Source organism: Neopsephotus bourkii, unplaced genomic scaffold (genome assembly GCF_033783945.1).
Source record: "Neopsephotus bourkii isolate Nb327-2 ecotype Australia unplaced genomic scaffold, CSIRO-AGI_Nbou_v1 NB_1768, whole genome shotgun sequence".
Classification (NCBI taxonomy): domain Eukaryota; kingdom Metazoa; phylum Chordata; class Aves; order Psittaciformes; family Psittacidae; genus Neopsephotus; species Neopsephotus bourkii.
In genome coordinates this window covers 5054062-5080168 of record NW_026902242.1, presented here as the reverse complement: position 1 = coordinate 5080168, position 26107 = coordinate 5054062, and the positions used below count along the sequence as shown (strand labels likewise).

The following is a 26107-nucleotide window of genomic DNA, read 5'->3' as shown; positions in this document are numbered from 1 at the left end:
TTCACCTTTGGCTTTAGAAGCTAAAAACTAAAATTTCACCTTCCAGAATTCAAGAAGCTGAAATTCATCTCCCACTAACATGACACAACATTTTTAGGCTTTATATACCAAGCTTAACAAAGAAATTCACATATTTAAAAATAAACCATCACTATTACTCACAAACTTTACTCAGTCAAGCTCAAGCAACGGATACATTACCAGTCCTCCTACAGACTATCTAGATTGCAGAGTCAAATTCTTCTCTATAGGAATAAGAAAATAAATTTAGGACGGTTGTACCCTCCTAACTTCTCTCTCCTCCCAAAGAGACAGGGAGAAATTCAACACAGAAATTAGAGGGTACACTAAGCCCTGGAGATTTTTATCCCTGCTGCGCCAAGGTTTACCACTTGTTATTATATGTCAGCATCATATACCACCACAAGGATGCAGAATCCTCTCTGAAAGTATGCTATAATTTACATTAGCAACAATCCCTTAAGAAATGAATGAATGATACACAAATTAATGAGACTAAAGGAGGACAAGGCAGTGGTAATAATTGGATGCTTTTGTAAAGGCTGGTGATGTAGGCAATGTAGCTTTCGTACTGCCCAAACCTGACAGTGCTCTGCGAGGCTCTTGGCCAGGTGTGCCTCAGAAGGAAACATGGAGAAAAGGATGAACACCAGTGGGCAAAAACCATCCTCAAAAATAGCATTCTAATAGCAGCACAACTATTACTGAAACAACTGAATGCTGGATGTTAGATTTTGGAATCCGTGACCACAATACAGTACCAGTAGTAAATAAGAGCTAAGCTGCACAGGGACTAAAAGCATAAAAGCAGCACATAGCACAAGTGAACAAGTTTGCAAGCATGGCACTTATTTTAGCAACTGCATTTCTAATAGATTTGAGAATGCAAAATGGCTTTAGAGAGGAAGATTACAGAAGTAAAGGACAAGCTATTAGAAAGACTGCAGGACAGATAAAGGAAAAGGGGACAGATCATGTCAGGCTCTCACAACTCCATCCAACTGCTAAACTAGCTAGAATATAATTTATAAATCATCTCTACTTTCCAAGTCTCACTAATCTTGTAATAACATTTGGTCTACTTAATACATATGAATGTCTCAGGTTTTTAGCAGTGTACCTAGTAGAATCAAAGACTCATATGGGAAGCACACATTCCAAACACAGTCTTCAGTACCAAGGCTAACACTCCCTTTCAGTATATTGACTCTCAGGCTAATAGATACATTGCCACTGTCAAGTCATGCAGATCAGCATCAAAAGATCTCCAAGCAAGACAGTTTATGGGGACAACCAAGGATCCACATAATATTTATTTCACAGATAGACGGATTACTCTGGACAAGTTCTAGCCTGCTGCTGTCAACTGAATGCTACTGGTAGTGGGAATAAAGCGCACTGTGCCTGCATTTACATTTGAAGATGTGCTCTGATCTGAAGCTAACCTAGTTCCACGATCACTCCTCAATAAAGGAGAGCAAGGTAAATGTGGACAATTGTGAGAGTCACTTTAAAAGAATACGCTTGATCTGAATTAAAACGTAGATGCTCCCATGCAGAACATCTGTATGGTTTAGTCTTTCTTAAAAACACCATTGTAACACATTAAGCACGAAAATCTTGCACTACAGCATCAGTAACTCCCCCACCTCACCATTTTATGCCCTTTCTATATAGCTTTTCTCCTTTTTTTTTTTTACATTACTAAATTAAGCTAGGATACCTGAAAAATATGATCCCTCCCTACAAGTCTGATAGAAGAGTAAATCTCGGCAATGGTTTGGGATCTTGTGGTTTTAACTTTCATACAAACAATGCAAGGCAGAAAATGCATAAATTGCCAGCAGCGTATTAATTGCCAACATGTTATATGACAAGGTTACCTAACTCCACAAAGCTCTTAAAGACTATCATGTGTACGAAAGGAATTAGTTAAAATAAAACTAGATTGTTGCTTAATCGCAGGTATATTATTACTTAATTCTGTTGAGTAAGTCCATTTCACTGTCAAGATCTAGCACCAGCACAGATTTGTAGCAACTACATGATAACTGTGCTATTGTAACACAGCAGGTCTTTAATATATGGTCAATAATCCACAGCCTAAAATATACTAAAATCAGAGAAGCATTGAACCTCAGGTACACTTTTCATCTTACATACCTTACAGTACCCAAGTGTTTCACAGGAGATTAACAAATAGACAACCTAGCACACATACACCTGGAATCCTCATAAATAACCATATACTATCTCTTTGAAATTGTTATCTGTGCACCTTACATGGCAGCACAACAGCTGGAGCCCATGTGTAGATAAGGCATCCTAGGACATCCCTACTAGTCAAGCATCTAATGCTTCCTTTTTGATCCAAGATTTCAGAAAAAGCTACAGAAGCTTGAAAATACTCAAATCCTGTGTCCTGTTCCAGTCTCCAGACAAGAGACATTGAGGTGCTGGAGCAGGGTCAAAGAAGGGAAAGGGAGTTGGTGCAGGGCCTAGAGTACAAGTGTGATGGGGAACAGCTGAGGGACCTGGGGGGGTTTAGTCTGGAGAAGGCTCAGGGGGGCCCTGATCGCTCCCTACAACTGCCTGACAGGAGGATGGAGCCAGGAGGGGCTGGGCTCTGCTCCCAAGAACAAAGTGACAGGACAAGAGGAAACGGCCTCAAGCTGCACCAGGGCAGGTTTAGATGGAGCTGAGGAACAATTCCTTCCTCAGAGGATGCTCAGGCATTGGAACAGGCTGCGCAGGGCAGGGCTGGAGTCACCGTCCCTGCAAGTGTTCACACACCGTGGAGATGAGGCCCTCAGTGCCATGGGTTAGTGGTGGCCTTGGCAGTGCTGGGAATGGTCGAACTCCATGATCTTAAACGTCTTTTCGAACCTGGGTGATTCTACGGTTCCACGACTGCACCCCAGGGAAGGCGGGAGGGGGAATGCAGCCGCCTGGCCCCTCTCCACAGACGCCACCTCTCCAGGAGGCCGGTGCCGGGAGGACGATGTATGCAGCAGCCGCGCCCGGTGGTGCCCCCTCTGCCAGGCCACAGCCCTCCCCGGCCTCAGCCCGGCAGCGCCAGCCCCGCGCCTGTCCCCGGCTCTCCTCCCGCCCCGCGGCCTCACCCGTGCTGCGCTGCCGCCCGCCGCTTGCCGAGCACCCCGAGGAGCGCACAGGCAGCGGCGGCAGCCCCGGCGATGGCGGAGTGGCGCGCGGTGAGATACTTGCTGTAGGCGGCCATGGCGCGAGTGCAGCCGCAGAGCGCAGCCGAGCGGAGCCGAGCCCAGCCGAGCGGGTGCAGAGAATGCCGGGAGCTGGGCGGGGCTGCCCCGCCGCTCCCCCGCTGACGGGACGGACCGAGGCGAGCGTCGCCTGAGGAGCGATGGCGAAGGCGGGTTATGCAGCGGGGGCAGTGGTAATCAATGCTCCTTTCCCTATGTCCCATGCCAGCGGGTGCGTCTCATGGCCCGGGAGCGGGTGAAAGGGAAGGGGCCGGGCCTCTCAGTCTGTGCCTCCATTACCTCAGGCACCCCCGGTTTGGCGCCTCCTGCTCCGGTCACTCGCTTTCCCGGGGCGTACAGTGTGATTCCCGAGTGTGACTTTTGAATGCCATATAAAAGTGGAGACAACACGAAATAAACTGCTAACAGAGACTTTGATGTAAGTTTTGCCATGCTGTTTGCGGTTTGTTGTTGTTTTTTGGGTTTTTTTTTTTTTTTTGGTTGGTTAGTTGGTTTTGGGGGGGTTCTTTTTGTTTTGTTTTGTTGTGTTTTTTCTTTTTTATTTGTTTAGGGCCATGAAAGTAGTTGCTGAGATTGAGTTCCAGACTGGGGGTGGAATGAGTTGTCAGCTGTCTAAAACGAGGAAAACAATTCCTATCAGGAGCAGATCCACACCAGGTACAGCAGGAGATACCAGCCTGCCTCCTATAAAACCAGTTACACTCGCACAGCAGAGTTAATAACAGCCTGCCCACCCAAGCTATACCAGCAAAAACACCCATGCCAGGATAACCATTAACTGGCTCTTCCCCTGCGGTCATATTCCTCAGACATCTGATAATCTATAAATGGCTGTACTTTCTATAGGAACTGGTCAGTTAAATATATAAAGCCTGTATTGGTGCAGTGGTTAACACTGAAATGGCAGAATGATTCCTGTGGTCAAACTGAAATGGAGATCAAAATGCAATTGGAATCAATGTATTCTTTTAGTCTAAAAAAGGTTTTCATGCAATCTTTTGATTACCTTCCAATGTTGTGCTTTTGTTACTGTGATACAGGAGTGTGTGCATAGGTCACTGTTTTATCAGCTATTCCTGTTCCTTTGAAATATGTCTTCCTGGAGTAGCAAGGCCGCTATAGTTTGATGAGAAGAAATCTCTCTTCATTGTGAATCACTACATGTACTTTCCTTTCTTACTCGCTCTCCCCATCCTTGGCATCATCAGACATTTGGGGGGAAGTTTATGTTGTGATATAAAGGATGGAGTCTCAAAACATCAAAGTGTTCACATTTTCTAGAGCACTAGAGTCAATGCTGCTGAATCTACTTCTTTGGCACTTGTTCTGTGACTTTGGAGAAACTGGTAACCTCCCTACTTTCAAATGCCTGCTGCACATTGGTGGGTTTTGGGGGGGGAATAATCAAAAACTATTTAAAGTGTTTCTGATCCTTGGGAAAATAGAGAGCAGAATCACACAGCATTAATAAATTCATCTTGGTTTATATGATAGTTGTTTGTAAAAATGCCTTTTTTTAAAAATCTTAGATACTTTGGCAGTAGGTAAATGTGAGAGCCCAAGAAGAGGTAGTTTCTTCATCAAAATAAGCTTCCTATACTCAAATCATTACAAAAATGGAAATTTCTACAAGTCTTACTACAGGCTTACTAATCTTTACAGTTTTGCTGCTAATTTTAATCCCAATATCTGTGCGGAGGTGAAGAGCGCTCGAAGTCCTTTTCTGTCCTTAAGCTTAGGTTGGTTGTAACCTTCCCCAGAACTAGTTACCTGATATAGCCTAACCTTGTTTACATAAAATGTCCATCGCTCTGGGTCGTGCTGACCATGGTTGTTTGCAGACTTGCCTTCTGCTGTGTTTGTCTTCTGTAACGTCCTTATCCCACTTTTTGAGGCTAGCCAATACCATGTCCTATTACATAATTTATTTATCTTCTAACTTTTCCTTAATTTCACATACACTTACAATCTGTAAAACTTGTCTTGTGGATCCAGTCCTCCACTGTTTCTTCTACTGCTTCCACTCCTGAATGTTGCCTTTTTTTTTCAGAATAACTTTGTTAGCATGATTGATAAAGTGGCACTTAATGCAAAACATGAGGTTTTTATTGATCCATTATTTCATCAGTTTCCAACGCTCACGGCTAAGCATATTCTTGATAAAGTCACCCACACTGATCAAATTCTTTTGTGACAAAAGCTTCTTTTTTTTGTTCTGCAGTTTGAGACCTCTGCACTTACATATACTTTGTACATTGCAGCCCTTTTGTTTTCTTGGTATTCTTGATACAAGTCAACTGTGAGAGTTTTCCAAGGTAGCAAATGACAGCAGCATTAATGCAAATGCATTCCAAATGTAAAAGGTAGAGGTGGAGAGGGAGCCTGGAAGAAGGCAAAGAGTACCACGCCTGTCACCCGGATTAATAATAGTGTACGTAGTTTCTCTGAAGAAACAAGATGAAGCTGGCAACTGTGCTTTTAATATGGTCTATGGTGTGGCTCAAACTTCTTTCTGGCTATGCAAGAACATCAATAGAAAGCAAGCTATTTAAACTAGAAGGTGCATTCCAGAAGACAGAAGCCTGTAGGAATTAAAATGCATATTTGCTATTGAAGCCTGAAAACTCTATAAAGGGCATCAGGAGATCTCATAACAACAAGAATTAGGCTATGGTGCTGTATCTGAAGTGTTAAACAGCAGTTTCTGCCTAAGAGGTTCTTCGGTTTCCACAATTAAAAAAAAAAACCAACCCAAACCTCTGCTTAATAAAAAGCAGTAATAAAATTGCTAAACAGTAATAAAATTCCTAAACATGTCCTCAGTCAACCTTGATTTTAGCCAGTTGAGTTTTAAGGAGTAGAAGTCAAGAATACAATAAATTTTTATGGAGTGAATATTTTGTCCCACAAATAGTTATGGGAATACATTTTTTTAATGGAGTCTGGGTTAACAAATCAGAAGATGCTCTGATTTAGTTTCTCTCAGAACAGGAAGAACCTGTATTATTTGCTGTTGGCACTTGGCATACAACACCCAGCTATGTTCTGAGAATAACATATCTAATAATTAAATGAAAAAATATAGGTCCAATGTAACATATATTAATATCTTGGAGAGCAATTTACAGATGTTGTGAAAGGTAGCAGAAGAATGAGATTCATTTATGTAAGTTGAGGTAAGCTGTAAGATGCAAACCGTGCCATGTATGCTAGTTAAGTTTTAAGGTAATTTGTATAGTGCTGGTCTCCATTCTGTAGACTTGCACTTGCTTAATTTTTAAGTCCTTATAAATTCAGCAAGATTGTTCTCTTGTTTAGTGTTAAGTACTATGATAGTTGAAAGCTTAATAACTAGTGGAGCTAGAAGGACTCTTCCAGGGATTGATGTGGTCTCTTTTGTGAAATCTGTGTTATCTCTTAGGAATATCTCTTAGTTGTAGAACTTGGCATGGGTTGTGGGGAAATGAATGAGCTGCTCTATTAATGCAGTCATCAGTGTTAAGTGATAAGGTTTTGTCATTCTCTTGAAGTGCTACAGCAGAGTATTGGTTTGTTGCTTGATTTTTAAGTGAAAGAAATTATGCATCTGAAGTTGAGCTACATTTAATTATGTATCAGTTCATTTATGTGTACATGTGTGTATATGTATAATGATACAGATTGTTCCCAATGTCAGCCTCATCAGTACAGCTAATATCAATGAAATCTAATCACTAGATGTTTAGTCACTTTGTACAACTTGAAATTCCAGTGTGGGTGAAGTAGTGTGGATATGGTATCAGCCACTCAAAACCCACAAGCCTCCATGTCCAAGAAACATACTGCTGATTATAACAGATTTGATCTTAAGATTGAGGCCTACAGGATGAAGTTGAAATGGACATAAACTTGCTCTGATGTCCAGAACAGAGAGAGAGGACACACTTCCTTTTCTTTGTATCTCATGTTTTCTCTTCTTGTTCTTGCCCTTTTCTTAACTACCTCCTCAGATGACTGGGATGTTACAGGAATTTAAGATGTGGGAAGACAGTCCTTCTGAGCTGAAAGTAGAATTTGGGAACAATGTGGGGAGAAGATAAGGGGTGTATATTTAAAAAAAAAGCTTAGAGAGCTTAGGATGAGCAGAACATCGGCTTAAATGCATTAGCTTGAAGACTTTCTGTGCCATTTCAGCTTTACTTCCCCACTGTCTGGGGATAGGAGTACTTGTCCTAACTGACACCATAACCTGCAAGAGCTTAATTGCTACGCACAAGTCTACTTCCTACATTTCTTTGATTTCTGACCATATTTTTTGCTCTATACATCTGTTGTTTTTAATGTGTCTGTGATAGCTCTTCTATAAAAACAACTCGTACCTCTACTTAATACCTTATGCCTTTCCAAAATACAAGACAACAGATCAGTTTTTATAAGCACAGCTCATAAATTTGAAAGTCCAGGTGAAAATGTGGAAGGACATAGGAAGTACAATTGTTAGACCAAACTGAGAAATTATCTGCTCTCCTGTCTGTTCATGGATAGTATCAGATACTCTAGGAGATGGTATAGGCTCCACACATCTGCTTTCATAGTGGATCTTACTCTAATTCCAAAGATATACGTGTTGACTTAGTTCTAAAGTATGGTGTTTGACATCCGTTCTAATTTGGTTGTCGTGAAGTATTACAATTACTCATATTCTCATATTCTGCTGCCCCAGAAAACACACCTAGCATTTCACATGAGAGCAAACCACTGGTATGTAGTAAGAATTCAGTTTTATTTTACTTAACTGTTTTCATTTGGTTTCCCTCTTAGTTTCTGGTTTTGGCTTTACAGAAAGATGTTTTCTCTGAGCCATCCACAGTGATGCTTAGATTCCTTTTCTGAGCCAATGTCACTGGACAATCTGTATGAAATAAATCCAGAGTTAGATTTTCTCTCCAAAATGTATTACTTCACATTTCTGAACAGTCAGTGTCAGTCAACATTTTATGCCTCACTTGCCTACCTTGTTTGGACTAGGTGAGTGGGTAGAAAAATGGTAACTGAAACTAAATGTTCCTGTTTAGCATGTTCAGTCTTTTTCCTGAAATGAATCACAGCTCAATTTGATCTTGACATCTTTTGGTGATCTGAAAGCCAAGGTATTGCACTGCTCAACATTTATTTCTCTTATCTCAAAAATTATGTTGGTTTGTTAGGTACATAAAATAGAAGACCAGGAGTCATTAATCAATGTTGACTTCATATTATATACTTAGAATAATTCTTGGTTAGACAACTGTTCCCTTTTTTTCATCAAAAAATGAGAAAACGGAAGGATGTTTTTAAGGAACATTTTACTGAAACAGCATTCTTGAACAGTATAACAATGCTTTGAAAAGTCAAGGTGTCAAGTTTGATATCTGAATTCAGTAATTTAAACCAAAGTGTTTAAAATAGGTTTATAACTAAGTCCTTTTTCCTGGGTAGAGCTGGAATTCTTCTATTGAGATTGCCCCACAATTCCCTTAGCAGGAGGGCTTTTCAGCTCTTTATGTCTTTGCTGATTTATAATGACACAAACTGAAAGTTGGCAGAAATTTTCTGCCTCACCTGATTAATTTATTTAATAAATTGGGGTCCAGTTATTTCTGAGAATGAGGCAATGGGAAAATAACATACTTTCAGTATATTATGAAAATGTAACAAGCTTTTGGGTCATTGTGCTTTCCTTTTTACTCAGGTGATGAAGCTTGAATTGTTACAACCATTCAAAAAGGAATCGTATCACTCTTTCATATTTGGTCAAGATGTATCAGAAATTAGATTTAAACCATAATAACGTTATCAGACCCATCTTTCTGTTTTCCAGGAGCTATGGCCACAAATACACATTATGATGATGTGTTCTTTAAACAAAGTTTGTTTTTAACATTGGTAATGTAGAAAGGATGTTAATAGAACAGAACAAGGATTTTTAATACATTCTGTGTGCAGATCTATTTGCTTAGTTAATCACCATGAAAAATTAGTAGTGAGGGTCCAATTTTTAGTCTATGCAGAACTGTTCTCCCTGTTGGCATATCCCTGGGAACTATTGTCTCCTACTTCCTCTCACTACAGGGACTTTCAAACTATTTAGTATTTAGTACTTTTTGCACACTAAACTTCTTGGCAAGTACAGTATTTCTTAATTATTGAGTCAGTATAGTTCAGATTTTTTTTTTTTTTTTTTTTGAGAATTAAAATAGTCTTAGAACTTCTCCTCTTGCATTTATTAACACTTAGGTTCAGTTACCATTTTGCTGCACACTCACCAGCTGAATAAAGATAGAAGGTGAAGGAGCAATGTGGTAACTTGAAGTCTCTGCCTTCCTCCATACAGACAAAGCAGTCAGCTGTTGATCAAGTACTATGCAAGCTCAAAGGCTTTTCATGCAGTGGGTGTTATGCCAAAATGAAGCTAGACATGGTGAATGAGCTCACTGATCTGAATGCAGGGGGATAAAACCATGTAAGGGATGAGACAAGATTGAGAGTGGAAGAGAAATAAATGGCTTGACAAGAAATCAGTTAAGAAGGGCTATAGAAACTGCAGTGGCTTAGCAAGGTAGTATTTACGAAAGGAGGCTGAGCTGCCTTGTGCCGGGAAGCCAGTGGAAGGAGGACATAGAGACCAGTTGAACAAGGAGATTAGACAGGTGATTCTGGTATTGGATGGGAATTAAGTGATGAGGCAAGAAAAGCAGACTGGATCTGTGTTGCAGAATAGGAGAGTGACACTTGGAGCTACTGAGCAAAATGGAAAGGAGGGATTTAGAGTTACTTGACTGGAGAAGAAAAAGGTTGAAAGAAGGCAATTTAAATTTGAGATGGAACTGGCTAGGCCAGGAACTTGTGATATCTGAGCTAGCAATTTATGGTGGAAGAGATGAGGGAAATGTGGTAGGAGAACTATTTGACAGGTAGGTCAAGTGCGGATCTTAGAATTACAGGATCATTTAAGTTGGAAAAGACCTTTGAGGTCATCAAGTCCAGCTATAAACCTAACACTGCAAAGTCCAGCACTAAACCTTCTTCCTAAGTGCCACGTCAACATGTCTTTTCAGTATTTCCAGGGACTCAGCCACTGCCCTGGGAAGCCTGTTCCAATGCTTGACAACCCTTCTGGTGAAGAAATTGTTCCTAATACCCAGTCTAAACCTCCTCTGGGGCAGCTTGAGGCCATTTCCTCTTGCCCTATTGCTTGTCCCTAGGGAGATGAGACTGACAGCCACCTCACTACAACCTCCTTTCAGGTAGTTGTAGCAATAAGACTACAGTAAGAGCAATAAGGTATCCCTCAGCCCCATTTTCCTCATGATAAACAACCCCAGTTGCCTTCTTGCATGAACCTGTACCGGATTAGGATTGCACAGCAACAGCCTACAGGCCTGCCCTGTCATATATTACAAACATTTTAAGACACAGCGTATGAGGCTTCCCATATGATGGGAAGAACAATGATAGTTCTATGGCTAAGGCAGATAAATGCTGATAAATTATCTGAACTACCACTTCAGCTCTGCCACAGAATCCCTGTTGGATGCTTGCTGTGGGTAAGTTACCTAAACACATTCAAAGCTGGCCTACAATTGCATAATTTCATATTTTCAGGCTATCAGGAGGTATATCAGAGAGGTATTTGCAGAAGTGTTCTGTGTAAGTGGTTGCAGGTAGGTGGAGCTTTCTTTAAACATAGTAATTTTTAAAATACTTAGCATTTAATATGTGTTTTTAAACTTTGCCTTGTATTTTGGTGGTGTTCATTAAACTCTAGTGCTGATTACAAATGCATTTAATAGTAGAAATTAATACTAAATAACCGTCTACTTACTGAATGAGGCAGCAATCCTGTGGTAAAAACATATGAAGCCATATAATTAAAGGTTGTATCCTGATACAGCCTTAATTAAAGCTTCTTGGGCAGTTTTAGATCACTTCCGTGGCAGACTTCTTTGGGACTATTCCAGAAGACACATGCAGAATCCAGCTGATTTCCTTAGCAACACTTGCTGCAAAAAGGTGTTTTACTAGTGCATGCACTGCCTTCCAATAGTTGCCATAATGAGATGTTGGTTAAGATCTGTACCCTTAGGATCTAAAAACCTTCCCATAGATAGGAGCTAGGTGTCTTCCTTCTCAAAGCATCTGGTTTTACTCACAGTTTTGGAAGGAAATGCACTGATAACAGAGTTGAAAGCAGCAAGGAAAGGTGTGAATAATGAATGGCTGATACTTACCTAGTGCTAAGAAAACAGAGAATGCAGTGGAGCTATACAGAAGATACAGAAGTGGTGGATCTTAAATTTGATTGAGAAAACCAAGAGAGACTTAAGATCTCAGTGTTGATTAAAGATCACAGAACCATAAAAACTAGGGCTAGATGATACCTTCAGAATCATCCAGATAGTCTCCAATAAAGATAATACAGAATGAGAGGAATTAAAAAGACCAGAGAAACAAGGTTATTAACAGAAAAAAAAAAACCCTCTTAGTTATATAGAACAAACAGGAAGAGGTATGTTGCTAATATGTTGTAGAATAGGTAACAAAATATGTTCCAGAAACATGAAACAAAGTAGGCTTTTGTTAAATAAGTGTAAGAACAATAACAGTAGAGGAGGAGCCAGAAAGTAGACCCCTGAAGAATGTGGAGAAAATAGTAAAGTTCTTAAGATATATGAGACTCCTCTCCATGAATATACATAGAGACTGCTGTTCTACTTTTTAAGAAAGGATGTTACTGCTATATGTTGTTACTACTACTTAATAATACTACATATTGCTGCTAATAGCTGCTACTAATAATTTCTTGGTACTTATTATTTCTACATTTTTCTAATACTAATAGTTTGTGCTACTACTGATGAGTAGACATTTAAAGTCAGATCACTAGGTGAAGTTATTTAGCTTGATAGTACCCAAGAAATTGCTAGCAGTTAAAACATCTTCTAAGATACTGCTTATGGGGCTTTCTAGTATAGCTCATGCCCACTGGAAATTAAAATCTGAAACTGAATTCAGCAGGGAATATAATGTACGTAACTGTCCAAATGTGATGCCAATCAGGACAGTTGCCCTCATGCTACAAAGACCAGTGTTTGACATGTTTGATGAAAACCATGATGAACATTTCTGTAGGTATGTAAATATACATGTGTGCATGTGTATAATATAAATACACAGATACATACACACACTTTCTCCTTTTCTGGTACAGAATTTAAATTCATCTTTCATTCCTGGGAAAAAATAAAGAGTGAAGTTTCATCCCATTCTAGCAGGAGGAATGCAAAGTTATATTACTCTTCAGCCTTGAGGCATAAAGTTGTATGTCTGTAACTAATGTGAGAAAATTCTCTGTTCCTTCCTACATAGAGCTACACCCTAAGCCACAGCTGAAAGCTCATCCTCTCTGCCTGCCAGCTAAGGCACAGTTTATAAGGCAGGGCAGGAATCTTTGCTCCTGCTCAGCAACACTGAACCCACACAGTTCATCTGAATACAGAATACATAAATAGAAGATACACAGTTTAACTATTAAGTAAATAATCACCCAAATTACATCATTCCAAGTCAAACGTCAATTGCCAATTGCCCTGTTATCTGAAATAAGATGAGAGTGAGTTTTTACCACAAGTAAAGACATGTTTCCATGTTATTATCATGGCTTAGTTCACACCCTAGTTTATCTCACACTAACTGGATGGGAATAGGATCAACAGGCAGCAGAAGTAACCAAATGCTAAGCATGGACTAAAGCTTTAATAGCTGTGTGTGTTAACTAAGAAAAAAAAAATGTAAACTTAATCCTCCTAATTCTTTTTGTAAACTTAGTTGTGCCATACATTTGATGTTCAGAAACACCTATACTATCTTTAAGCTTATTATTATATATTTATTTTTGTAATCTGAAATTGTAAATCATAGGGCTTGACTCATAGGACTACCATGGTAAATGAGAAGCGGAGGAGTTGTTATCCAGACTGTACTGCTGAAATACCTTTCAGTCCAAGAAGCCCTGTAGTCCTGCAGAAGAGGAGGATGAAGGAAACTGCTAAAAGCAGGTACAACATCAAGACACACAAGTACTGAGTAGTTCTTGTAGGCATGTTTTGCAGAATTTACTTTAGGCACCATTGAAATTGCCTTTTCTAAGATGGATGCTCAACAGGCTCATCTTTTGTACTGTCTCACAGCTTAAAGCAATTGTTCCAATGACAGAGGGACCTCATGTCTCAAGTAACATGTGTCTACTTTTTTCCAAGATCTCAGTAAGGAAAATCTGAATCTTTTGTTCATAATGGTGGAAATAGGGCTTGTGTAGCACAACAATAGCCTATGCTCTCTCCGTTGCTGGGAAGAGAATATCTGTGAGGAAAAGATTACATCCTGGAGTAGTATAGGAAAGCAGAGCACTGACTTTTACTTTGGATAAAGGAAGGAAGCAAAGTAGTAGTTGAAATCTCAGAAGGAATGGTTAAGACAAGAAGAAAAGTCTAGGGAAGAAGGAAAGACAAAAGGCAGGGGGGCGGTTCTTACAAAGTCATAATGGTTGTTCCTTAGAAGTTCTAGAGGTAGAAGATGGGACCTTCCATTGGCAGTAGCAGGTTTTAGACTCCAAGTTCATTTAGTTCTCTTGTGGTCACATGAACATTATTACATAGCTGGTTCAAGAAAATTTAACTCACCTTCCACACTTTTGGATAATGATCCAAACTAACTTCAAAGGTCTTCTCCAAAAGTTCTGGATTCATCATCTTCCATTTGAATGCAAAATGCAATCCCACAGTGAGCAGTGTTAACACTGTGAGGATGTTTGCACTTGTGCTCTTGGAATGTGCTGTTTTCAGAACTCCATCATTGAAGTAAAATAAAATCACAACAAATTGCAATAGAGCTAATAGAAAAATTGAGCAAATGTGAGAATAGGGATTAAAATGCTCTCAAGGTTCACTTTAAAGCTACATAGTCTCCCTCCAACAGCAAGAAATGATTTGACTAACACCCAACCAAAACACAGTAGTTTTCTTCCCAGATACTAAGTTAATAAAAACAGTGTTCTGAAAATGAACTCAAAATGACTGTATATGGTAGTGAATTCTTAGGTTGGGAGGCCAGACTAGCTCTTCGCATATTCAGTGTGGCTGTTTGCTTAGTTTGGTTGTGGGCTTTGTTTGTTTGCTTTTCCAAGACAGTATTAACACACAAAAGAACCTATAGTAGCACAAAACTCAGTCAACCTATGCCATAAAACCAGAAATTTCACTATGCTTGTGACCATTTGCTGTACAGATATCTTATTTAACTATATTCGTACGTTTTGAAGGTAGTATTCAGCTGCTTCTTAGCTGGCTCTAATAAATTAGCACATCCTACCAGTCTTTAGTTAATAAGATCATCTGGGAAATACCAAATCTACCACAGGTAAGGCTGGGCTGACAACTTAATGAACTCAACACTTCCTGAAGCACAGCGTGTTCAATACTGATACTGGGGAGAGCGGTGCTATGTGGGACACTGTGCTGTATAGCTTGGGGTTTCTACCCAGAAGTTTTCTTGTCAGCTGGGGGCTAAAACACAAATAGTGTAAGGCTGATAAATTCACATTATAAGGTCATATTATCAAAAAGGCACCATTAATTAGTCTTCAGAGTAACAGTATAAGAAGAATATAAACCTGGAAGAGACATAGATCAAGTCCAGTTCTTGTTATTGGAAGCACTGTAGCACCCTGTTTCTTCTGTTTAGATTCACCACTGAACATTTTGCTCCCACGTTCCAATGGAAATTTGTTTTAGAAACTCACTTCTCTGGGTTAGTATCTTTGTCCTAAATTCTAATCTTAATTTACAAATTGGCATTTTATACTGGATTATTTTTCCTCATCACTGATTGCCCTTTTGCTTTAGCAGATCTCTCTCCTTGGTGCTTACCTGATTAATGTCTTTATATGCCACAACTGTGTCTGATCTCAGCCTTTTTTTTTAATCTCCTCTTGGTCACCTCAGTAATCATTTCTGCACATGTGCCGGTGATGTATGTCTTTTCTGCATACTGATTTACTTGAGTATTCCATTTTAAAGTCTTAGTGTCACTCCTGTTTCTGCAGGAAATACCTCTGGTGGCAGGTAAATCCTGCTCTTTTTAGAACTCTATCACACTTGTCATCATCCTGTATAAGCTAGATCAACCTGTTTTGCTATTTCCAAATACTGTGTTCTTATAATGCACCTTTTGTTATTATTGTCCAGAAGTATGATTTGTAGTTGGTCTTGTAGAGTTTCACTCTCTTATGCTTCTGTTTGTTAGGATAAACCTTTTTTTCCCCTGCATAATATTAACGATACCCTCAAATTTTTTTGTCAACAGAGCAACAGTTACATTTATGTGAGGTCACTATTGACTATATTAAAATCTAATAGCTTTCTTGTAGCTGGATTCACTGTTCAAAAACCATTCACTACCTTACCACGTTTAGCAGTTCCTTGTCTGTATTGCAATCCTTATAAAAATTATCAACTTTTACAGCTTCATTGATACATTTCTGAGTGGCATCACATAATGTGTTTTATGAATATTCACATGAATAGAGTGTCAAGTTATATTTAGGGAAAACCAAACCAAACCTAAAAAAACCCACCTAAGTCCAGTGCAATCTTGTCTACTTTTACATCTGATTAGTCACTGACTATTTGCTTTATTAAATTCAGGTTCCTTTCAGACATTAATCATCTCTGTCCTCTCCCTCCTTTATACAGACACTGTATTGCCTATTCTCCACCCATATACCGCCCTGATTTTATATATTTACTTGAAATACTTCCCACAGAACCAATCCCAGTCTTATTATAGTTTGCTTCAGGATTTAGGGATGAAGATTTTTCAGCCCATCCAGTCCGAGTTTGCCTTCTTCAAACCCATAGCTGCCAATTCTGTATTTTCGGTGTATTAATCACACTAGCCATGGGTTGAAGAGTATGTTTTAATCAGTTTTAGGACAGTAGGGAAAACTCCCTTCCCTTCAAACCACTTCCAATTGTAGCAGTCGTGTAATTACCAGCTATGCCACAGGATGGTGCCATGAGGTTAGAGTTTTAAACCCCCAGCTGCAATTTAGATTAACGTCCTGAAAAGGCAAATTACAAACGAAATAATCCATGCAAATACGATACACTTCATGGCGGGATAGATATGCATTTGCTGTCATCTTGTCAGATAATTTAAATGCTACAGTTAGGTTTGTATTCACCTTCATTTCTAAGTCTTGTGTTTGTTAGAGGTGACTGTGGACTAGCTACAGTGGAAAGGAACATCTGTACAGTACAGGCTTATTGCTGGTGAAACAGCGTCGCCCTCTTTGCCTCCGTAACTTTGATATTATGGAATATCTGTAAAACACACTGTGCAGAAATAATATTGGTAGTGTAACTATGAAGCTAAAAACCTACAGATCTCATTTAATTTACTAAACGTGTACTTAACGAGCATATTCCTTCTGGTGTCATAGCAGTTAAACCAGTGAAGAAGCTGACATGAACAAGACACTTGAGAAATGGGTATTCCATTCCTTTTCTGGAGTATGTTAAAAGATCTTTACTTAAACAAAAAAACAAGTTAACTTAATCTTTTGAGCTTAAGAAGAAAATGATACCATAATTGTCACTCTGGTAGGAGCCCTGTGTATGTTTAAGATCCCTTTGTCTCAAGTTTATTTTTATATTAATCACAAGCAGTTACATGACTGGAGCGATAGCTTCCAGTATCTCTGACTAAAACCCCAAATACAGACTTGTTGATTCAGGCTATATCAAGAGTATACAATGTACCATAACTATATGGAGTTTCCAAAAAGCAGTATTTGTGTAGAATATAAGTTCTATTTATAGGTAAAATAGAATGATTAATATTCTCACTCTGGTTCTTATCATGCTGGTTTGCAGTCTTACACATTTTTACTTCTTTCAGAGTAATGTTTACCATGGGTTTAGAGCCTTAAAGGCCTTCTGGCCTTACTGGACTTGCATCTCGGCAGTGGACATGTTGAAACTTCCTCTGGCCATCTCTGCAATACTGCAATGAGCTGCTGCCTAGTGGAACTCCCTGATGCCTCACCAAACCATCCAAATGTTCTCTAGGAAGCAGCTGCTTTCAGTGCTATTCCAGAGTCTTTCTCTGTAACAACATTAACATTTCCCTTCACTTGGAACAGAATCAGCCAACATGAAGGAGGTTTCAAAGCTTATTACAAACTACTTCTTACCTGATGGTAGGAATAGAACAAGTCCAAGAACAATACTGACGAATTACGTTGAGTCTGGATGTTTAATTATTTTTCTTTTCCTAGCTGAATTGTCTAGCTGCTTCTTTGGAAAAGGGTATAAACTTGCTTTCCTACCAGTTCAGGCTTTGAGTCTTTGACATTCTGTGTGAATGGTATCTGTAACCACAGAAATGGGGAGTTAGGACCCAGAGCACTGATTGACAACATTCTGTGATGGGCATCATTGTCCAAATAGCTCTGCAAAGTTTTACCCACCTTCTGGACTAAATACTGCACACCTGATCATGGATTAGAATGGACATTTCCCTATTTCACCATCAGTGAAAGCAAACCAGCAGCATTCTCTTCTCCATACAAACCTTTAATTGTAAAGGAAGTAATTCAAAATGTCAGTCATAACCACAACTTAGTACAACAAACAGTTCTTTATCTTCCATATATCTGTTCTAAGCCTTTAGGGAAGAATTGTTAGATGACACTTACAGACTCAGACTTTCATAGACACAGGAAAACCCAGGGAACTCATAAATCTTCAGACACAAATGAAACTGTTCATGACCGTGAGACTGGGTGCAATCACCCACTTCCATCAGAAAGAAAGCATGGTGCCTTTTTCCATAGGTGTTTTATTAACCGGCAGGAATTCAGGCAGTGGCCTCCAGGTGAAGACAATCCTGCCAGATCTGGAATGTGTTGGGAGCAATTCAGTGACTAGTTATAAAGGAAGGAATGTGTCCTGCTTTTCCTTGTTAGGGCTTGCTACCACCCCAGGTTCAAGGGAACTGTTTATTTTCCTCCTGGAGGGGGGAAAAAGCCTAACAAGCTTTATGTTGCAACTGAAGCAGGTAATCTGAACAGCTTAACCCTTCCTACTCTATCTGGTATTTTCAACAGCATTACTTTGCATGGCTTCTTTCTTTTTCCTTTTGAATTGCGCAGATGCAAAGCAGGAAAAATCTGATCTTCCATGCTATCTGCCTGTAAGTTTCTCTGTCTGCACCGGAGGCTACAGGGAATCAGTACTTCCCATTGGAATTCCAAAAAACCCATTTCTGTTCTGCATCCCAGTGCACAGGCAGTGCTAGAGGTCCAGAGTAGTAGCAGCTTCTCCCTTATTTGGTAACACTGCTACACACTGAAAATTGAAAACAGAACTTCACAAAAAGGAAACAAAAATATGAATGGAATTTTAACTACAACCCTGTGCACTCTGGCACCAGGAGAAACCACAGAGCACACACAAGTGTGCTGTATCATACACTTTCAAAACGTCTTCACATGGTCATTTTGATGCACAAGATCATATGCTGCTGTTGTTTCCTTCTCCTTTATGTCTTCTTTTGCTCATTGCACAGTAGCATTGATGGAGGACCTGCTCTGGCATCTTGTTCTGATAGAGACTGTATTCCCAGGCTCTGTGGCAGGAGCCAGAGTGGGGAGGTGGAGGGGTGGCAGTTCTTCACAGTGTTTGTAAAGCTGAGAACTCCCTGCTGTTGTGTTTGCTAAAAGTTTAATTTCAGGAAAGCTCAAGTTCTCCCAGGTTCTTGGGAGAAGAATTCCCTGAGAATGAGTAGATAGACAGAAATCTTGCTTAGCTCAGGAAGTTTCTCAGTTGCAAACAGCTGGAAGCTAAGGGAAGTGTTATAAATTCCTGTCCAGTGTTTCATATCTTCCTTAAGCATCCACTCATAGCTATTATGAGAAGCAGGATACTGGTCCTACTGGATTCTTGGTCTTACCCAGCCTGGTCATTCTTATTTTGAAGCATTACCTATTTCCAGTTCCAAAGTTCCTTCTACATAAATTCTATGATCTCGTGTTAGGTTATTACCACCAAAAAACCCTTACAGAAGAGATAAAGTACCAGAGATTATAAAAAGCCTTATACTGTTGAGATTAACCCATAGCTGAGTAGATTTCCTACATTAATGCTTTCACTTTTAGTCTCTTAGTTCCCACATTTGGAATCTAGCAGGTTATGTGAAGGACCTGATCTTTAATGATGGTGGCTTTCACTGTTTCATACTTGCTACATTGTGATAAACTAGGTTATTAAAATGAACAAACCTATTCAACTGCACTTTGAGGTAGGCAAGTAAAAAGAAAAACATGAATATCAATTATTACTCTCCTTCTGAGGCATTAACTGTATATATTTCTATTCTGAGCATACTGATAAATATATACACCTTGAAGACAAGATAGCTGTTGCTTACACAGTACATGTACATATGTGACCATGAAAAGCAGTACATATTTCTCTCTTTCATTTCCTTTCCAACTTCTACTCAAGTCAGAAACCTTCTGTTTCTCTGTCTGACTTTGACCAGTGTTGTTTTTCTGCAGATCTCCTACCTTTGAAGCCCTTTAAAATTATCTTTGAGGATTTTCTTGCAGATTTCCAGCTTTCAGCCCTTGCAACAGCATTCCCTGACATACCTTTTGATGTTTTTGTAGGTCACTGACATGCAGTTTCACCTGCCAGCACACTTCAAAGGCTGTAATGTTTGGCAGTCAAGCCTGCCTCAGAGATTTTCTATTGGTTGGAAGAAGTTACTGAAATTAGATGGCAAAGGCTCCATCAGCACTGGAGTAACATTCCTATGCTGAAGATTGCCAGTGTTGTCTTCTTGATTATATGCTGCTTCATGGCTAAATCTGGACTTGGAGGCTGGCTGCCTGGAGAGGATGGTCTCCCAAAACCACTCCACAAGGGTGGCAAGGAAGGCACCAGCTCAGGTTTGTGGCCTGCCCTCAGTAAAGGCCACTGGTTCTAGGAGAATGGAATTTGCATCTCTGTAAGCTTATGCCTGCTCGGAGTGCTCTTCCCAGAGCAGCTGCCAGCAGCATCTGCCAATGCAAAGGACTTTCTCTGTGCTCACTCCTCCTCACAGAGGCATCCTATCATAAGTGGAGACCACCATCTTTCTGGCTCATGGGTCAAGCTTGGGGACGCACAGGGAATCTCCACATGTTCCTACCAAGACAAGTAAATTGACATGAGGAAGCTGAGGAGGGTCTCCAGTCAGCGTGCATTCTGCCACAGCTCAAGGCTACATCAGCAGCCTTTCCATTCACTAGACTGCAAACCTATCATCTTTGATTTCTCATTCATGCTAGTATCAGACCCAGTTCCATATTGCTAAGGTGGCTATGAGCCAGTAACAACTTGGACACAAACAAGCAGGCTTGGCTTATTTTTATTTAATACTGCAGTTTACTATTTATATAGAATTTGGATATTTAATTTGAGCTACAGATTTATGAAATTATATTTGCTGAGACTAAACTTTCCAATAGCTGTCAGTAAGTGCAAGGCATTTGTGGCTTTTGTCAGAGTAGGCTTGTTAAAGCACTGTGGCTTTCAATGTACTGAATTATACTCTGTATTTTTATCCTGTATTCATAAACCAAAGGTAACAGAGCTTTACCCATTTCCCTTATAGACCTTTAAATGCAAATATCATGTTGGATTATTTTACCTAGGTGAATGACAGAAATAGAGGAGTTTCTTAGCTTATCACTTGACCCCTCTGTGATCAGTATCATCTTTCAAAATATATCATGCTCTTTTAGATACAGCTAATTTATTTTCTCAGACTGATATAGATATATACATATAAAATAATAATGGTCCTGATTTTGTACATATTATTCACTAAGGAGTTTCTCAAAGAGCAAGGTATCGGACCCCTAGCTTCCATTGCTCAAGAAAACGTTAAATAATAATAAATGTCATTTAAACCAAGGCCAGAATCTGCTCTCACATCTGTTATTTGAATCTTACATTACCATAGCATCTGCTGTCTTGCAGCTAATCAGATTCAGCATTACTATTTAAAGCAAAAACAGGAAACAAAACAGACAAACCTCTGCTGGGTGTTGGATTAGCAATTTCTGGGCCAGGTCCAGTGAGAGACTGAAGGGCTGTAACACTTGGTGTCCCAGCCCATGGCCTGCAAGGAATCCTGTATTAGGCACCTACACTCCCTCCATTGTGAACAGGAAGATTTAGGAGCCTCATTATAGGACAGCTGAACAACCTGTGCCCTGAGCAAAGGGCCATTAAGATCATCAGGAGATCCCCTTCAGGAATTCAGGTGCTGCACTTAGGCTGTGGGAAGGTTCACAGCTGAGATCTGCTCAGGAATTGTCCCTTGAGATCAGGCACCTACAAGTGTTTCATCAGAAACAGAATAGCATTCACTGTTTTTATTGAGGCTTTTGTACAGTAGTTCAGGGATTAGATATATAAGACATTTAAGGGATTAGAAATATAAGACATTTAAGAGGCATTTAGTAACTTTCTTACCCTTACAGGGCTCGTACCTGTATCTTTTCTACTTGCATTTATTTATACCACATCCAAGTCTCCCAGCTGCACAACAGATGTTTGTAATCATATCACTTGAGTGAAGGTCCAATATTTGGAAAGAAACTAAATGCTGATGGGTGTAAAAGCTCAGTTTGAGTAGCAAGTCCTCTCCCAGAAGCTTTGTCTGAGGCTCATATTCATTATCAAGAGGCATTCATAAAATCATAGAATAGTTAGGGTTGGAAAGGACCTTAAGATCATCAAGTTCCAGCCCCCCTGCCATGGGCAGGGACACCTCCCTCTAAACGGTATCACCCAAGGCCTCATCCAACTTGGTCTTGAACACTGCCAGGGATGGAGCATTCACAACCTCTCTGGACAACCTATTCCAGTGCCTCGCCACCCTAACAGGAAAGAATTTCCTTCTTATATCCAATCTAAACTTCCCCTGTTTAAGTTTTAACCCATTACCCCTTGTCCTATCACTACAGTCCCTAATGAAGAGTCCCTCCCCAGCATCCCTGTAGGCCCCCTTCAGATACTGGAAGGCTGCTATGAGGTCTCCATGCAGCCTTCTCTTCTCCAGGCTGAACAGCCCCAACTTTCTCAGCCTATCTTCATATGGGAGGTGCTCCAGTCCCCTGATCATCCTCCTGGCCTCCTCTGGACTTGTTCCAACAGTTGCACATCCTTTTTATGTTGAGGACACCAGCACTGCACACAATACTTCAAGTGAGGTCTCACAAGAGCAGAATAAAGGGGCAGGATCACCACCTTCAACCTGCTGGTCACGCTCCTTTTGATGCAGCCCAGGATATGGTTGGCTTTCTGGGCTGCAAGCGCACACTGAAGCCGGCTCATGTTCATTTTCTCATCGACCAGCACCCCCAAGTCCTTCTCCGCAGGGCTGCTCTGAATCTCTTCTCTGCCCAGCCTGTAGCTGTGCCTGGGATTGCTCCCACCCAGGTGTAGGACCTTGCACTTGGCATGGTTAAACTTCATGAGGTTGGCATCAGCCCAGCTCACAAGCGTGTCAGGGTCCCTCTGGATGGCATTCCTTCCCTCCAGCGTATCAACCAAACCACACAGCTTGGTGTCATCGGCAAACTTGCTGAGGGCACGCTCAATCCCACTGTCCATGTCAGCGACAAAGATGTTGAACAAGACCGGTCCCAACACCAATCCCTGAGGGACACCACTCGTTACAGGTCTCCATTGTACCATTGAGCCATTGACCACAACTCTTTGTGTGCAACCATCCAGCCAGTTCTTTATCCACCAAGTGGTCCATTCATCAAATTGATGTCTCTCCAATTTAGAGACAAGGATGTCATGTGGGACAGTGCCGAACGCTTTGCACAAGTCCAGTAGATGACATCAACTGCTTTACCGCTGTCCATCAGTTCTGTAGCGCCATCATAGAAGGCCACCAAATTGGTCAGGCAGGATTTCCCCTTAGTGAAGCCATGCTGGCTGTCACCAAGCACCTTGTTGATTTTCATGTGCCTTAGCATGCCTTCCAGGAGAATTCATAATTGGCAGCAATCAGATTTTTTTTTAAATGAAAAACACCACTGACAAATCATGTAACTTGTTGCATAGAACTAGGAGCAGAGCCCTCTCCTGGGGCTCAGCTTTGCTGCAAATCTAGTTACATGCTACAGAGTCCTCATGACGATATTGCCTCAGGAAATTGATCTGAAGTCACGAATACCAAAAGGGATAAGCAATAGCACTGTACTCTCAAAACCTATGAATGCACTGTGATCACCTTAGCAACTTCATTATACGATATTTTACTCTCTAGCATGTATGCTCCTCAGTGTTCAATAAAGTGGGATGTCATTTGAAAGACCCAAATTAATACAGATGATATGGAACCATAATCACAAAGGAGACTGTAACACTTAATTTGGTAAGGATATGTTAGAAAGAATTTGGCTGAAATACTCAGATTATAAAGTCCAGGATGAAAACCACTGAATTAGTTCTTTGTATAAAATATACTTCCTCAGGTAATGTGACCGGCATATGAAATTCACTGAGGCTTCAGATCAGGCATACATTATAGCTGCTTTCCTGTCCTTGGTAATATTACGGTCAGATGCTGACTCTGTAGTGAGAAAGCAGAATAACCAGGTCTACATTAGCATAAAGCTTAGTTACTTATGAGTTATGGTAAGGATAAAGTATACCTTGCTCTGTAATTATGAGAATAACCCAGAAAACATACATTATTATATCTGAAATAGATATATTAGCATAAATCTTGAATATGAAACAGTTTCTTCCAGCACAAACTGTGTAACAGCTGAGGTATCAACAGTGCCTATCTTTAGTTGCATCTCTCTCTTATTTGCCTAGGCTCCAACATAAAAACATGATCCCTGGCAACAAAACTGCATAGTGAAGCCATATAAAGTCTTTCTGTGCTAGAACCTAGCACAGAAAACACTAACCCACAATGAGAAAAACTATTCCAGCTTTGGTTGTGGGGTTGAAGCTCTCTACCCCATCATAAACTATCATGCTTTGGTTTGCCAGCATCAAGGCAAGCTGTACTCACCCTCTTGGCAAAATGACCCCAGTGAACTGCAACACCTTTAACCATGGGGGTTCTTTCAACCTGGATGGTTTTGCCAGGACTGGATTTGGACAATCATGCCACAACATCAGAGGCAGAAGGAAGGAAGAGGCAAAAGAACAGACCTGGTAATAGAAACCACTTAATTACATGTAGCGCATTTGACTGCTACTTAGGGACCTTACCTGCTCTCCCAACCTAAAGTACACTGTTCTCTCTGGCAAAGAAGTATTTTTAACTTACACTCCATTTTTCTCTAACAATAGTTACAAGGCTTGAACTGACTTACTGTAATGTTAGTAATTATGCAAATGGGAGAAAGGAAAAGATTCTAGTCAAACGTTTTTGTTGCTGTTTTTCATCTGATTTATCACTTAACCTACTAAGGACTGTTGAGAACATATAAAGGAATTTTTGCTTTACAGCTGAAAGCAGCAATGGTCAGCACTTTCAGGAGGATTTAGCATGCTCTAGAATAATGAGAAAGAAACCCAGCAACAAAAGGAGCCCCCAAAGCACCCCACACGCCCAGCATCCTGAGGACTTTCCAAAACTGGCTAACACTCTATCTGTATCTTAGAATCTACTTCCAACCCTTAACTCAAAACATAAAGCTACAGGACAGCCTCCTTCTCCTGCAAAGCAAATCCAGCCCCAGTAGCTTTGCTTATCACCTCTATCCCTGCTGGCAGGCAGTCATCCTGCTCCCCATAGCGCATCAAACCAACAACCACCCACCCAATAGCCTTTGGCAAGATACCACCTACAAGTAGTTCCCAGCCAAACCTCCTATCCCCTGTAGAAACAGCCTGTTTCTCTGCTAACCCTTAATTGCTGGGCTTTCCCTCTCTTAAATCCAGCTGGTACCAGTACAGCAGGTGAGGCTAACTGAGCCATGGTGGTTACCTCCAGGCCTCCTGGATCCTAAAGCAGCAGGTCACTGTGCTGTAATTGCTGGTGGTTAAGTGTGTTTGACAAGCTCCGAAGGTTCTGGAAGTTGCTTCCTTCGTGCAGTCTTTCCTCTCATTCCTCACCACCCACTGTCCTCCTTGGCAATTGCTAGTTAAGGTGGAAGTTTTTTAAGAAACTCCTCATTAAACATTAGGAAATGGGGTGCTGCCCGTGCCAGGGGCAATCCTTTTCCCTGGAGGATTAGCAAATTGAGCTGTTCTCTGTCCAGCTGCATTTCTCATGCTTCCAGCCTTGCTTCATTTTTGAGACATAGTTTATACTCGTATGTAGTTCATCCTGAGCAGGGCAGGATGTTACATGAAAAGAGGAAAGACCAGAGAAAGGGTTTTAGATGAGATCAGTTGGTATGACTGAAAAGAAGCAGCAACAAGTTTGGGGGCATCAGGTTTGAGGATAATTGCAAGTAACTGCTCTACCTTAGACTAAATATCAGAATATAAGAAAGAAACAGACAATAACAGTGAAATAAAGATTAGTGGAGGACTATTAGCAAGGGGAGAGGTGATTAAGTGATTATCTCCTATAGAAAAGAGAGGCATCATTCATCACCTTAAAAAGCATGGAGGGATTATATTAGAGGTGAATTGTAATGAGCCATTAAACAAAATATACAGGTTTTAATACCTGCTAAAGCTATACATTTCATTTCCCTTGGTCATTTGTTGAAGTTCTTTTTGGTCTGC

The 26107-nt window shown here is 40.4% G+C and overlaps 2 protein-coding genes across 6 annotated transcripts in view; one reads left to right on the top strand and one right to left on the bottom strand.

Moving 5' to 3' along the window:
* Positions 1 to 3304, bottom strand: part of ABCD3 (ATP binding cassette subfamily D member 3) — a 31304-nt gene extending 28000 nt beyond the window's left edge. Inside the window, exon 1 of the mRNA XM_061379153.1 lies at positions 3144 to 3304. Coding sequence (XP_061235137.1) covers positions 3144 to 3259 — 116 coding nt within the window. The 5' untranslated portion in view covers positions 3260 to 3304. The remainder of the gene's footprint in view (positions 1 to 3143) is intronic.
* Positions 3305 to 3863: 559 nt separating this feature from the next.
* The window catches only part of ARHGAP29 (Rho GTPase activating protein 29), a 74738-nt gene continuing 52494 nt past the window's right edge, over positions 3864 to 26107 (top strand). For 2 of the 5 annotated variants that reach the window (XM_061379241.1, XM_061379242.1), the window contains exon 1: positions 3864 to 3917. The gene's annotated coding sequence lies outside the window, so the exon portion shown is untranslated. The remainder of the gene's footprint in view (positions 3918 to 26107) is intronic. The other 3 variants (XM_061379240.1, XM_061379239.1, XM_061379244.1) reach the window with 2 other exon arrangements.